At 40.0% G+C, this 15,418-nt stretch overlaps 1 protein-coding gene across 2 annotated transcripts in view; it reads right to left on the bottom strand.

Moving 5' to 3' along the window:
- Positions 1-15,418, bottom strand: part of LOC137296411 (uncharacterized) — a 154,268-nt gene that overhangs the window by 124,003 nt on the left and 14,847 nt on the right. For both annotated transcript variants that reach the window (XM_067828210.1, XM_067828216.1), the window contains exon 4: positions 10,486-10,599. In XM_067828210.1, coding sequence (XP_067684311.1) covers positions 10,486-10,599 — 114 coding nt within the window. The remainder of the gene's footprint in view (positions 1-10,485; positions 10,600-15,418) is intronic.

Below are 15,418 nucleotides of genomic sequence, written 5' to 3'. Positions count from 1 at the left end.
CCACCCCATGCTTTACAAAACTAGTTTACTAGTAATATAGGAAATAGGGTGAGTGAGTGAGTGAGTTAATATTTTACGTCACATCGGCAATATCTCAGCCATATCGTGACGAGAACAACTAATATCAAAATCAATTATATGTCTACTATAAAACCTGTCAACGACGGACAGTAAAACAACTAGAATATCACAAATGGAATTAAAACTAGCATGGAAAGTTAAAAATAACATCATCATTTGGACAATACACTATAAAATCAGGCTATATAACAACTGAAGGTAGATCACCATACTAGGACCATGGGGACTTACAGTACCTTTGCTACCTACATGGACCCTAGTCGGATTTACACCATCCCTTCAACCGCTGGCGAGTGTACAATATGCTAGCCACAATTAAAACAGGAATACTACGATTAAAAACAGTGGTAGACTTAAATTTACTATCAATGTTTTTGGACTGACGTACCCTCTCAGGAGGACAATAATTTTACGGTACTTCAACCCCCTTTGAGGGTACAGCCACTAACAATTCAAGTTACTAATCCAAACTACCAATTATTAAAATACATCTTTTTACAGCAACATATTGCTCAAAGTTCAGTCAAAAAATCAATTTCTTTTAAAAAACCAAGAATTAAATGAAAACTAACGTTGCTAAAAAGATCCTTCATTGTTGTAACTGAAAAATACATATCCCTTGTGATGGAGAATTCAACACAGTCAAGCAGAATATGCTTGACTGTAACTCTCTCATCACAAGGGATACAGAAAGGAGGATCCTCACCTTTTAACAGGTACGCATGAGTATATCGAGTGTGTCCAATACGACATCGCCGTAGAATAACCTCTTCAAATCTGGACTGACAACCCAAGTGGGTATAACCAATGTAAGGTTTTATATCGTGTAATTTATTCATACCCACTTGGGTGTCCCACTTCTTCTGCATGAGATCACGGATATAACATCTAATCGTGGCTTTGTAATCACTGTAAGGAATAAGCAGTGATGTCACAGATTTGTTGAGTGCTGCTTTAGCAGCATGTTCAGCCAATGTGTTACCAGAGATCCCTACATGGCTGGGTAACCAACAAAAGACGATGTCGTATTGGCCAGTAGCAAGATCATTATACAATTCAATAATTTCTATTAAAAGTGGATGTTTACAAGAAATATTTTTAATAGCCTGAAGGCAAGAAAGAGAGTCGGAATAAATTATATATTGTTTGCGTTTAGGGTGTCTTTGAATATATTTAAAGGCTGTTAATATGGCGTTAGCCTCTGCGGTAAAAATAGAACTATTATCTGGTAATCTAGAAGATATTGTTCTGGATCCAATGACAGTGGCACAAGCTACTGCGCCACCGTCCTTGGATCCATCTGTAAATAAGGATTTATAACTGCTATATTTATGTTTCAATTGATTATATTCTTGTTTATACTGTAATTCATTAGTTTCTGATTTTTTAAACCTCGTCAATGTTAGGTCCACTGCGGGCCTAACCAACTGCCAAGGAGGAGAAGAAAGAAGACGGGAAGGAGCTATATTTTCCAGCTCAATGCCGGCAGCAGCAAGAAATGGTTTAATTCTTAAACCAAGAGGCAGTACAAGCGAAGATTTCATATTGTATAAGTCCTCACACAGAGGACTGAAAACACAGTTATATGCAGGGTTTGACTCACTTGAATATAATTTTGTTACATACTGTAAAGCTAATTTGATACGTCGCTGCTCAAGAGATGGCTCATCGGCCTCAACGTACATGCTGTCAACAGGTGAAGTTCGAAAGGAGCCAAGACAAAGTCTTAGACCTTGATGGTGAACAGAATCTAAAAGTTTCAGGTTGCTTTTACAGGCTCCACCGTATACAATGGAGCCATAATCAAGTTTTGACCGGATCAGTGATCGATAAAGTTGCAGGAGGGTAGATTGGTCCCCTCCCCATTTAGAATTTGAAACGACTTTCAACAAGTCAAGTGCCTTCAGGCATTTAGTTTTGAGGGATTTGATATGTGGTAGAAAAGTTAAATGCGAGTCAAAAATTAATCCCAAGAACTTGGCCTCCTTTACAACTTTGATGGGAGTGCCATCTAGAGATAGTTCTGGGTCCTTATGTGGCTTATATGTTCTGCAAAAATGTATACAATTAGTTTTGGACTTCGAAAATTTGAAGCCGTTTTCAAGACACCATTTATTTATTTTGTTTAAACACAACTGCAGTTGCCGTTCAATAGCATGCATATTTTTACCTCGGCAAGAAAAATTAAAATCATCCACGAAAAGCGATCCATCAATTGAATCGTTTAAAACTTTTGATAAACTGTTGATCTTGATGCTAAAAAGAGTGACCGATAAAATACTGCCTTGTGGAACACCCTGATCCTGATTGTAATGATCAGACAGGGTAGAACCCACACGGACCTGGAATTGTCTGTCGTTTAAAAAGTTGGCAATAAATTGAGGCAAACGACCTCGCAAACCAAAGTCATGTAAATCCTTCAAAATACCATGTTTCCAGGTTCTGTCAAATGCTTTTTCAAGATCAAAAAAGATAGACACAGCATGTTGTTTATTAATTAGTGCATTTTTAACAAATGACTCCAGTCGCACTAAGTGATCGACAGTACTTCTGTTTTTACGGAAACCACACTGTATATCTGTGATAAGATTATTTGTTTCCAAGTACCAAACAAGTCGATTATTTATCATGCGTTCCATGGTTTTGCAAACACAGCTAGTTAGTGAAATAGGTCGATAATTGGACGGATCGGTATGATCACGTCCAGGTTTAGGTATTGGTACTACTATGGCATCACGCCATGACGGAGGAAAGTTACCCGATGTCCAAATATCATCAAAAATATTGAGAAGCGTTTCTAGGCAGGATTCCGGTAAGTGCTTCAGGAGTTGATAATGTATGTTATCAGCTCCTGTAGCAGTGTCATGAGCTTGATCAAGAGCAGTATGGAGTTCATGAATAGAAAACGTTTCATTATAATCTTCCCCATTATCAGAATTGAAATTAATAGTTTTCTTTTCTTGTTGTTTTTGATATTGCTGAAATTTAGGTACATAATTTGAAGAGGAAGAGTGTTTAGCAAGGGTTTCACCCAGTTTATTAGCAATATCTGATTTATCAGTAAGCAATTGATCTCCATGTTTAAGATGATGGACAGTAGATTTAGTACCTTTACCTTTGATTTTCTGGACCATGTTCCATACCTTGGACATGGGTGTCCGAGAATTTATTTTGGATACATAATTTTGCCAAGATTGGCGTTTGTTCTGTTTAAAAGTACGCCATGCTTTAGCATTTAAAATCTTAAATTTATTGAAATTATGCACCGTAGGATGGCGACGGAAATAATGTTCAGCTTTTTTCCTTGCCTTCCTAGCTTGTTTGCATTCATTGTTGAACCATGGTTTTCTTATGTGTGGAACTGCAGAGGACTTTGGTATACACTCATCAGCTATGGAATTCAGTTCATCAGAAAAAGATTTGATAGCATCAAGAACGTCAATAAAACGTTCAGGTTTAAGTTTTTCAGCACACAGTGTTTCATATAAAGCCCAGTTAGCCTTTTTAAAATTCCGCCTTGATGATGGAGGAACATCAGTTGGAGTTACAGATTTTAGTACAGTAGGAAAATGGTCACTTCCACAGAGGTCATCGTGGACTGACCATTCGAATTCATTTAGTAGTTCTGAATTTGTGAGTGACAAGTCAAGAGCAGAATAAGTCCCTGTACTGGGGTGTAAATATGTGTTGGAACCATCATTATAAATACATAAATCATTGTCAGAACAAAAGTCCTCCAACAATTTACCTTTAGTGTTTGTAGTTACACTACCCCAGAGTGGGTTGTGCCCATTTAAGTCTCCCATTATAATACAGGGCTTCGGGAGCTGATCATATAGAGCTTGAAGATCAGTTTTGGCAAACGTCGAAGACGGTGAAATGTAAAGAGAGCATAGCGTAAACGCTACATGTAACGTAATTCTCACTGCAACAGCCTGCATATTAGTATTAAGTGAAACAGGGCTTTGAATAACGTTTTGTCTGACTACAATGGATGATCCGCCAGTGGCCCTATCACCCGGAGGTGAAAAAGAATGATATGCATTATAATGACGAAGGTCAAATGTATCTGTTTGTTTTAAATATGTCTCCTGGAGACATATCGCTGAAGGTGTAAAATCTTGGACTAATAGCTGTAATTCATGTAAGTTAGTCCTCACTCCTCTGCAGTTCCACTGTACAATATTATTGGAATAAACTATCTTTTGGGGGGATTTATTGGGGATCTACCCCGCACTCTTTTGGAGGGCGACAAGCTATGTGCCCTAGAATGGACGTTTTCGGAAACATCCATATCTTCTAAGGATCCGAACTTATTAAAAAGTTGGATTTTGTTACTAGACCCTTTTGAGGCTCTTCCAGTTTTACCCTTTTGTGAAGATTCACATCTGGATTTAAGCTTGTTTTTTTCAGTTTCTTTCACATTGGATTGAGACGTCCGTTTTGTTTTGTCTGAGATAATTTCTCCTGTGTACAAGGTACATCCTGAACACCCATGGGCTCAGGAAGTACGTCTGCCGTTTGAGTGGATGATTCAGGTAGCAGAGTCTGAGGAGTGTCAGTATTAACCCATGTTAAGTTGGTTTGACAGCAAACAGAAGACTTGATTACATTCACGGTTGGCGAAGGCGATGTTCTGGTAACAGAAGCATAAGTTTCTGAAAAGTCTGATCTTTGGACAAGTTTTTTTGCATCTGCAAAGCTAATGTTTTGAGTATATTTGATTTTGTTGATTTCCATGTTCCGCTTCCAAACTGGACAGTCTTTTGAGAAAGACGAGTGACTTCCGGCGGAGTTAACACATTTCTTAAAGTTGTTGGTACAATCTTCTGTTGTATGTGTCTGCTCACCACAGTGAGCACACGTGACAGACAATGTACAACTATTCACTCCATGTCCAAATTTTTGGCACTTAAAACACCTTAATGGGTTAGGAACATAGGTATCAACAGCGATGTTACAGTATCCAGCTTTCACAGATTTTGGAGCAGTTGGCGAGGAAAAAGAAAACAAACATGTGTTTGTTGGAACAGTTTCTTTATTTTTCCGGGTTGTAAACCTTTTGACATGCATGACACCTTGATCTTTCATCTCTGTCCCAATATCTAATTCCGTCATGTCCGCAAACAACTGATCATGATCTCGAATTATGCCTTTGCTAGTGTTGAGCGTCCTGTGAGCTGAGACTGATACTGGAATTCCTACCAACATTTCAGTTGTCATCAGGTTTGTAGCTTGCTGTCGTTTACTACATTCAATGAGAAGAGCTCCTGAACGCAAGCGTCTAACATGTTTGACATCACCCGCAATGCCTTGAATAGCCTTCGATACTGCAAACGGGTTCAACTTTAGTGGTGTCTTATCATGAGTCTCGATCACTATAAAGCGTGGCCAGTAGTCAATTGATTGGGTCGGTCTGTGTTCATTATCATCTTCATCAGGGTCTAGTGGACGTTTTGCTTTTTTAATCGGGGTTTCGTAAGCCATAGTTGGTTTTAAACGGTTCATCATCCGAGCTCCCCACCCACCACGGAGTATCACAAGGACAATGCTAAAAACAAGCGGGCCTCCAGCTTGCAGCACCAAGGATACCCGGATGATATACTCCAGTAGAAAAATCAAAGGATTAATATTTCCACCAGATTGGCCCATGAGCCACCGCCTTCTGGGCATACGACTCTAGGCAAAAACATATATAAAATGATGAATTTCAAATCACAATCTCCAAAGAGCCAAGCATGAAAAATCAAATTACCAGTTTCATAAATTTTGAGCATGAAATAGTTGTAGCTCAGGGCTTGGCGTGACCAGCCGATTGATAGAATTGGGCCAGTTCTACCACCCGTCTAGGTGAAGTAAGGGCCAAAGTGGTGTGTTGAGCAATAGGAACACTGATCCTGCTCCCATTGCCCTCAACCACCAGGATCCCCTCCTCCACCGACACAGGGCCGCAACCCACGGCAAACGGGTTGGTGGACCAAATATCCCCCCGGGTCCACTACGGGGGTGTCGGCGAGCTCTTGGCGTTACCCAGCACCCACCACGAGGAGGTGGCTCGCCACGGGTGCCTAGGAAATAGGGATTTCGGATTAGGGCCTGACAAGGGTCCAATCTGAAAAATTGCACAATTGGAGGGACCTGGTCCAGACCTGGTCCCCATACTACTAGGAGTGGTTTCTGTCTGAATAATTTCAAATGTATTATGACCCTCAGTAGGCTTGATGGAAGGAGGAAAATCCAAAATTTGGAGGGACCTGTATTTTTGCTTCAATTGTTTGTTTTTTTGTTGGTTTTGTTTCCCTTATGCGCAGTGAATAGAACTGTATCATTTTCCTTTTGGCTGATCTTGAGGTCTGTGATTCATTTTGATTAAGAAGATCAGTTTCCATAAGGGTAAGATATCATTTTGAACATGAAATGTCAGTTTGACATGAGACAGAAACCTTAGTTGAAGTTGGGAACGAGACTGCAGCTGAATATGTTCTGGTTGAAGAAGAGGGAGAAGAGAGAGAGTGTGATGATTCTAACGTTTTGGCTTCACTATAGGACTCATTGCTGTACACTTGTATTTAAGAATTTGGGCTTCGTGTACAAAACATGGACATGATTCTGAGGAAGCCAGATGCTCACCACTGCAATTAGCACTCCACTGGAAGGAGAGCATGTAATATTGAGATGACAGTTCCTGTCTTTGTGACCAAACCTTTGGCAGTTATAACATTGGACTGGCTTTGGGACATACACATCCACTCCAATATTGAAGTATTCAGCTTTAACAGATGTGGGGAGTTTAGAAAGACAAAACGTAAAAAGATAAGTGTGGGTCTTGATTACAGAATCATTTTGTTTTTTAGTGAAACGTTTCATGGCCATGACACCTTGATTTTTCATTTCAGAGACATTCTCGTCTTCACTCAGCGTGCGAATTCACAGTCCACAACATGCATACAGTGTTTTGTGTGCAGAAACCACCACAAACTGCCGTGTGGATAAAAGGTTCAAAGTTTGTTGTTTTTCCTGGAACATTCAACAAGCAAAGATCCAGAATGAATTTGAGTAGCATTTTTAACTTCGCCGCAACATCCATAGCCTGAGAAATTTAATTCTCAATTTTATTGAATAATGATCCGCAGCTTCGATTACAATGAATTGAGCCCAAGAATCTACATAAGCGCTATGGTCATCATCAGATCTAAATGATGTCTCTTGGAGTTTTGAGACATAGTGAAAGAGAGTGGTTCAGCGCCCATGCTCACCACTCACCATAGTGTTATCAACAAGGACGATGTCAATATGCACCAGGTATGCAAGATGCTGACACCAGGGTCACAGGGGTGTTATACTCCAGAGAATAGTCTTATATGAGAGTCACCAAAGCAGAATGATATATATTGTTTGTACTACCGAAATAGATTGAACTTGAACTTGAAAATACACAAGCATCATTGGTTACAGCTTATTGGCCGTCAGTCAAAATCAGTCCTACGACGATGTATTGACCTAAGAAGATATGTACCCATGCGTATTTGATTACTTGTGAATACCACATGCTTGCATCCGATTTAACGAAAGAATCACGATCTGGCATGTCCTGCTTGACTGTAATGAGAGAGGACAGGGAGGGAGGGAGAGAGAGAGAGAGAGAGAGAGAGAGAGAGAAAGAGAGAGAGAGAGAGAGAGAGAGAGAAAGAGAGAGGTGGGGGAGGGGAGTTTCTTCATTTTGATCTACATACTGTCTTACGCCCTATTGACAAATGTTTACTATTGTGAGTGTCCCGTATGTATTGTTTATGCCTGTAATGAAGACTTTTTTGCAACATATAGAAAGCAATGCGTGTATATTGTTTATCCAGCTTATAACTAGAACAATGCATCATGAAAAACCTTTACTACCATCAAGTCAGTAAGAAACAATAGATATTGTTGTTGATATTTACAAAAATGTTGTAAAAGCCTCAGAAAGAGACCCTCAAACCTCAAGAATCCTTTTTAGAAGTTTGCTGAGACTCAGCCATTTGATAGACGTTAGTACGCTAAAAAGCACCTTAGTTCAAGATAACTTCGGACAAATTGTAATTTCGAAACATTACCCTTCTTGAATACTACATTGCATGTATGTTGTTTTGTTCAGTGTTTTAAACGTGAACAAGTCTCTTAGTGTTAAGGCTGCAGTCAGTTAGACCATCACTGCGTAAAAGTAGACTCACTCACCCACCCACACACTGTAACAGTTCAGGGTAAGACTATACTATGTAATGCTACACATGGTGCCAGATTTCAAGCATTTTGTGTTTAAATGCATTCGAATGACCTCAACCTATATGTTATTAGTTATGAATTATTACAACTAATCATAATCAAAATAGCTTGGTATGTAATTATGTCAATCAGCTGTTATTGTGATGGACGTTTTTAAGTAATATATGGCATTCCTTCTTTGTCAACTTCCTATACATTCAGTGTTTCTCTCGAAATATCGTCATTTTCATCAATGTGGGATGGTTCATAGTAAAGACCAGAATTGTATATTCTTTCATACACTTGCTAGCTTGTCATTGTTTCATAAGTGATTATCCAGCTTGTATTCCAAGATGAATTGCAGTATACACAAGACATGTTAAAGCAAATATATGACATTTGCAAATGATCATGGGCCTGTGGGTCCGCGTCGTTCCACTGCACGGATAATACAGCTCGCTACACAACATAAACAGTTGGCGAACAGAGAGGTTATTCACAATTTATACATATGGAAATTAATTAAGCAACACCAAATTCAAAGACACATAAAAACTTAACAAAGTTTAACGAAGTAATTTTGATGATTGATTATTCAATTTTGATGTATTGACATACAGCATGAGCTTTTCATGGGTTGATATGACGCGCGTGAAGCTTGCACAGCGCACGTGCATTGCTTTAACCTCAACTTTCGAAAAATGCACTTTTTCCCTGGGGTGTTTACAAGCGCAGGTTGTCGATTGCATTCGGTTTTTCATTCATTTCAATGTCATGGCACGTAGGAAATTATCAGAGGCCACTCGTTGGCAAATAATCGGCATGAGGAATGCTGGTATGTCTCTAAGACAAATCGGGACTCAAATCGGACGACATCATTCCATAATTTCAAAACTTTTGAAAAAATACCGGGCCACTAATGAAGTTAAAGACCTGCCTAGACCAGGAAGACCCAGGAAGACCACAGTCCGGGAGGACAGAGCTTTACTGAGACTTGTACGGCGCAGGTCCTTCGACTCGAGCTCTCGGTTGAGACAGGAGTGGCTTCCAGGGAGACCCATCTCGAACAGGACTGTTCGGAATCGTCTGAAAGCTGCAGGATACCGGGCAAGGAGGCCAATCAAGCGACCCAGACTGTCTCCAGCCCATAAGGCAGCCCGACTGGCCTGGTGTAATGACCGTTTGCACTGGAACATTGCCTCTTGGAGGAAGGTCCATTTCTCAGATGAGAGCCGGTTCTTGCTGCACATGGTGGACGGTCGTACTCGGGTCTGGAGGCAGAGGAACACAGCAATGGCTCCACGGAACATCCAGGAGACTGTGGCCTTTGGGGGAGGTTCCGTTATGGTATGGGGGTGCATTTCCATGAACTGCAAGTTGGATATCATTACCATCCGTGGCAACCTTAACGGTGTTCGTTACCAACAGGAGGTTCTTGACAGGGCTGTGGTACCTCATTTTGAGAACCATCCTCTGGCAACGAGACCCATATTTATGGACGACAATGCTAGACCTCACAGGGCGCATGCTGTAAATGATTTTTTGCGGCAAAATGCAATTGACAGAATTCCATGGCCTGCCATGAGCCCTGACCTCAACCCCATTGAACATTTGTGGGACTTTATTGGCCGTCGTGTGAGGCAGAGAGACCCACCAGTCCATAATCTCAACGAATTGACGGCTGCCCTGCATGAGGAGTGGAACAGGATCCCCCAGAATCAGATCCGGAGACTCATCCAAGGAATGAGGAGGCGTCTGGAATCGGTGGTGCGTGCGCAGGGAGGACACACTAGATATTGATGAAAGTCGGTGTGCAGACTCTCAGATGACTGTTCTTTCTTTCCATGTGACATTTGTGTTAATACACCTGACAACAACGTCTGTGGATGAATAGTAAATTGTGTCCATTTTTTCATGAATTTAAGACAGTTTTAAGAATTTGGATTTCGTTGCAATAAAGCAAAGTCTTGATACTTTTTCCCTTTAAGTTGTTTGTCAGAGATCGTCTGTTGAATAAAAAAGTGTCAAACTATATCAACCCGGCATATTTTGATTGTCAGAACACTTCAAAGTTGCTCCAATAGAAAAAATTGGGGTGTTGCTTGATTAATTTCCAGGTGTATATGTGCATACACTTATCTCTCGTTTCAGTTTCTCTGTACGTACCTGTTCCATTTTTCGCGGGCGCCACTGTAGGTTTTTCAGTCGTTGTTGTAATAGCTGTGACTGACGTTGTTGGAAATGACGTCGGGAAGTCTGGTTCCCTAGTAGATCGGGTTTCTGATAGAGAAAAAATTACATCGTTACCTGGCGTTTCAAAACATCATAACAGCCTCTCTTCGCACATAAATTTGTCTCGATAACATGTACTTGCACTCAGATGTTCAAACAAACTGGTCATGTTGTCCATTTCATCTGAGACTTACGCTGACTATTTCTTTGCTGACTTTTTGCTGACGTATTTTCTTTGCTGACGTATTGCTGCAACTTTGGAATGGCTCTGGGTATGATTTGTCAGAAGTGGAATTCCTAATACCAATACCTTGTTAACATCAGCGTTGGTTCACCGTACTGACTGACCTCACCTTTACGTAAACGGAATATGTTTACATGGGGCAAACATGTTTTTCTACTACTCATGAGTGCAATATTTTCTTCAGAACAATACTGAATAAACCAGTACAATATACCATTCATTCACAATTGCATAAGAATTACAATGACTAAAGCAGTTGGTCGGAATGTCATATCAACACAAGTAAATTGCACTCGAGCAGGCCAGGAAAAATTCGGCAAAGGTTTCACAGGTTTTGAGAATTTAGAGGCTAACTAATATGACAGAACAGGAATGTTTACAATCTTCCCCAAAACGGTGTCACATACAACTACAGAGAAACACAGGATTGTATGAAGTTGCTTTAGAACTAAGAATGAGCCCCTTTCCCCTCAGACTACTATAAATATAATATTCCAATTGAACGAACACATAATCCAGAAATCAGAAAAATGTTGTATATTCAAACATGCATAACTCGTATTCAAATACACTTTGTGTATGAATTTTGCATCAGTATAGATGAAGGAATATCTAATATCTATACAACCAAGTTAATAATTTTAGATAACGGATACATTGAGCGTCACGGTGACAACGTAACACAACCCCGAGGTCGGATATCCTGGCTCTGAGTCCAATTTTTGTCAACTTTTTCCTTACAGTTGGACGTAATATCCTCCGGAAATGAAGTCCAGGCATTCAAGTCTGTTATGCCCTCACCCGTGACAGTACGATCACGCAAATGCAGTACCCATATGTGCCGATCTTAGGCTTACAGTGGTGGTTTGAAGTCTGCTGTGCAGGGACAGTCATTTCTTGTGCCTGTCTGTAACGAGAACATTCAGAGGCCTGGCAACAGAAGATTTGTAATCTCCAGCATGCCTTTTGACGATGCTGCAGCGTCATGACGTGGCATGGCGATTTGACCTTGAAACGCCTTCAAACTAGCACCAGTTTCCAAATAGTAGTCTGGATTTTTAGAACCAGATGGTTCACGCTCTTTGTTGAACAGTTTCGAAGCTTATTTCTGTTGCGTTGTGGTGGTTTCCTCCAAGGCAATGTTCTCTCTAACACTAATACTTCCTTCCCCAGTGTACAGAATATATACATTTGAAACATGGGTTTCAACATAGTCAGATTATGATATGGTCGGGTTTAGTTCCATCGTTGCAACATATGATGCCAGGTTCCCTCCTCATCTGTGGAATCATCCCACTACTCAGGGATCCGATACCAACAACAACCTGGATGGTTTCCACTCCAGAACCTTTCCTCGGTCAATGACCTGATTCAGAATAATCAAGTTTTGGGGAGAGTGAAATCTGTGTAGATCCAATGTTCCACCACCCAAGAAGAGAACGAGCAACACCTTGTCAATTAGAAAACAAAATATACATTCATATAGTGTAGGGGTGTAACAAAAAACATAGCTGTCAGAATCTAAACAGGTAAGTCCAGATGAAACCGATTTATTAAAAACTTTTATTAAGCCTACTTCTGATCAAAACAGTAAGTCGAGGGCAGGCGTGGAAGATGTTTTGATCAATCTTAAAAAAGAAAAAGTCTAGTGCAAAGTCTGCTGTCATGAAAGCTAAAAGAAGCTTTAGAGCATGATCGAGAGTCAACATGTTCAAACTAGTAGGGCTATTAGGGATCAAACGGACCAGTTGTGCCTTGTGCAAGAACATGCAAAGGAATATAATGATAAAACAGCCTGAAGAATGTTAAGAAATTAATGATGTGGCCAAACCTTAACATGGAAATACCTGGACTTGAATATGAAACTGACGGTGCACAGGTACATGCCCTGCAGTAGTACTTTGATTCTAAATCAGATGCCAGTTCTACACTTAGTTTTAAAAACAGGTATATATGTCAATGCTGTTTAGTCGTATTCAAGGCAATAGAAGATGGCAAGGGTTACCTGTTGAGCAGAAGCCAAACGGACCCAAAAATCCACAGTTAACAAAGAGACAGTATGGCGTAAAAATGAATTAGATCACCCAAACGTCATGTTCAATGCTAATCCTTATGGACACAGTACTCTCACACATATCCAAGAAAAACGGCTAAAAGTACAATAGGACGTGACATGTGGAAGCAGTTGGGTAGAGGTACTATTCCAGTGTTTGCTGACGATAGTAGATCATATCAAGGATGCAAGGTAGCATTCCTTGCATGTGCTGATAATTCACCAGCAACGTCAGAATACAACCTGCTGCACTTACGCCAGTATTTATCAGGTTAAGGTCTTAGAGTGGTTAGAGATTTAGGCCATACTGCAGTTGCTTATAAGGTCTCTCTTGAAAGACTGGAGAGATAATATGGCGGCTAGAGACGACAGACTGTGTTGCATCTAACAGAGATGGATAACTAAGGCCTAGATAGAGGGGAGGGTTTCAGGGCTCTCTGTGAAGCATTGAACCCAAATTACCAGGTCCCATGTGGTGCGACAATTCACAACAACCTCTATCCACTATCTATCAGATTGGTATTTAAAGTCATGCATGCCCGCAACACGACGTGTAGAGGAGACGCACGCTGGTGAAAACATTGCCGCGAACCTGAAATCAATTTAGGTGGAATTTGGTATCAAAACTGTGTCTGGCATCACAATTGACAATGTATCAAAAATGTCAGTTGCAGCAAAAACGACTGGCCATCCAGATATCCGCTGTTTTGCTCACACGCTGAAATCTGCTAACGATGGACTCAAGGTACCTGGCATTGAAAACATGCTAATGCATGCACGTAAACCTGTGGGCCTCTTGGAAGTCGACAATGGAAACACAGTTTCTCGGAAGTCATCAGAAAAAAAACTCGACAATCACCTTGTCGTCAGAGGTATGAGGTGTTGTCGGAGCTGTATGTTTTTAGGAAAAGATCGTCACTGCAGAAGAGCGTCATAAGTCATGCCCTTGAGGCCTCTGATGTTCGCATGTAATGCGTTACTAGATGCTGCAAGCACAGTGTCACACATTAATGCAGATGTCGCTGCAGAACTGGGACTGCAAGGTAAAACCAAGAAAGTAATGGTGAATGTCGAATGATGAGGAAGCTTCATTTGAAACTGTGAAAGTGACATTTTGAACTGAAAGAAGAGGAGATGTTGATAACAGTATCACTGCTTTCACAACAACCAAGGTCACGGGTGATTTGCAGGTTGGTGACTAGAAGAAGTACGGTAAGGTATGGTCACATCTGAGAGACAGATTTTCTGATAAATATCAGATGGTGCTCAGTCGTCGTGGGAGTGCAGAAAAGAAATTAGCAAAGGATGAGACGGTACGTCGAGCATATGATGATATCATTTCACAGTAACACAAAAATGGCATATAAGAAAAGTATCTCCCGAAGAAAAGACACATGCTGGACAGTGGTATTGTATAAATCATTTCCATAAATATTATCAGTTTTACGTATAAGGTTTGAATTAAATCGATGTCCATTAACCTGTTCATTTTAAAACTGCAATATTAGACCCAATGTATTGAATGTTGTACATCATAGGAACTAAAGTACATGTTGTCGTTATGAGTACGTTCGATCTACTAACACTTGTGTAAAGGTTAAAATATGGTCCTCTGTACTGTAAATGCGTCAACTTCTTTCGTAACTTTTATTCAATCAATCAAAAATCTTTCAAAGAATAAAAACGAATACCCTATATCCACGTATGATGTTTTATTGAACAAGGCTAAAGGTGCATACTGAAATTGGTTTTATGAAAAAACATTAACAATTATGTATGAAGTAGGTCAAATCTATGCATTGTATCTATTTTTAATTTCCTCTTACCAGCTACTTTTTACCCATGCATAAAGGTATTGACCCATTCAAAGCAATGAATAGCCGGTTGGAATTTTTTCATGATGAAATACACTCAATATGTTTCGTTTCATTTTATCTACACTGTTGATATTGGTGGCAAAGACCAGATGTAACATGGGATCAGATGGATCATGTCAACATGTACGGGGAGTTCAGTGATGCATTTGTCGCAGCTGACTATGGAAGATTTGTTATGTAATAGGCGTCTCAATACCGTCTATGCGAAACGAGATTTTGTAAACACTATTCAGTATGGCGGAAAGCGCACTTACTTGTTCGTGTGAATATATTTTCGGAAGCATCCTAACCGATACTAGGTTCATCCATAGCGTTTCAGATTTATCAGTGGTAACATCATGAAAAAACATGATATCAGTGATTAAATAATAATAGTATTTATCCGATTTTCACATTTGAAACCATACTGTACACCAAATAATGTTGTGAATCATGATTGTTGGTTTCTAGTTTTCATAAAATATCACTTCAAAACGACAATTCAGAATCTTCATATATTCCTGTTTAATTCTGTCGACAGACAAGGTACTCGACCTTATAAGTAGATTCTCTGTGAAGATTGACTGCAATACAATCATAAAATCTGACTTAAGTGATGACAGTCAGTGTAACATATGAATACAAGTTCATGCTTCTACCACGACAATTACACTTTCATAGTTAAAAACGGAATATCTAAGACACGGAAATATA

This window comes from Haliotis asinina, chromosome 1 (assembly GCF_037392515.1).
Source record: "Haliotis asinina isolate JCU_RB_2024 chromosome 1, JCU_Hal_asi_v2, whole genome shotgun sequence".
NCBI classification, from domain to species: domain Eukaryota; kingdom Metazoa; phylum Mollusca; class Gastropoda; order Lepetellida; family Haliotidae; genus Haliotis; species Haliotis asinina.
The sequence above is the reverse complement of the archived record's forward strand: the minus strand, read 5'-3'. Positions and strand labels throughout refer to the sequence as shown.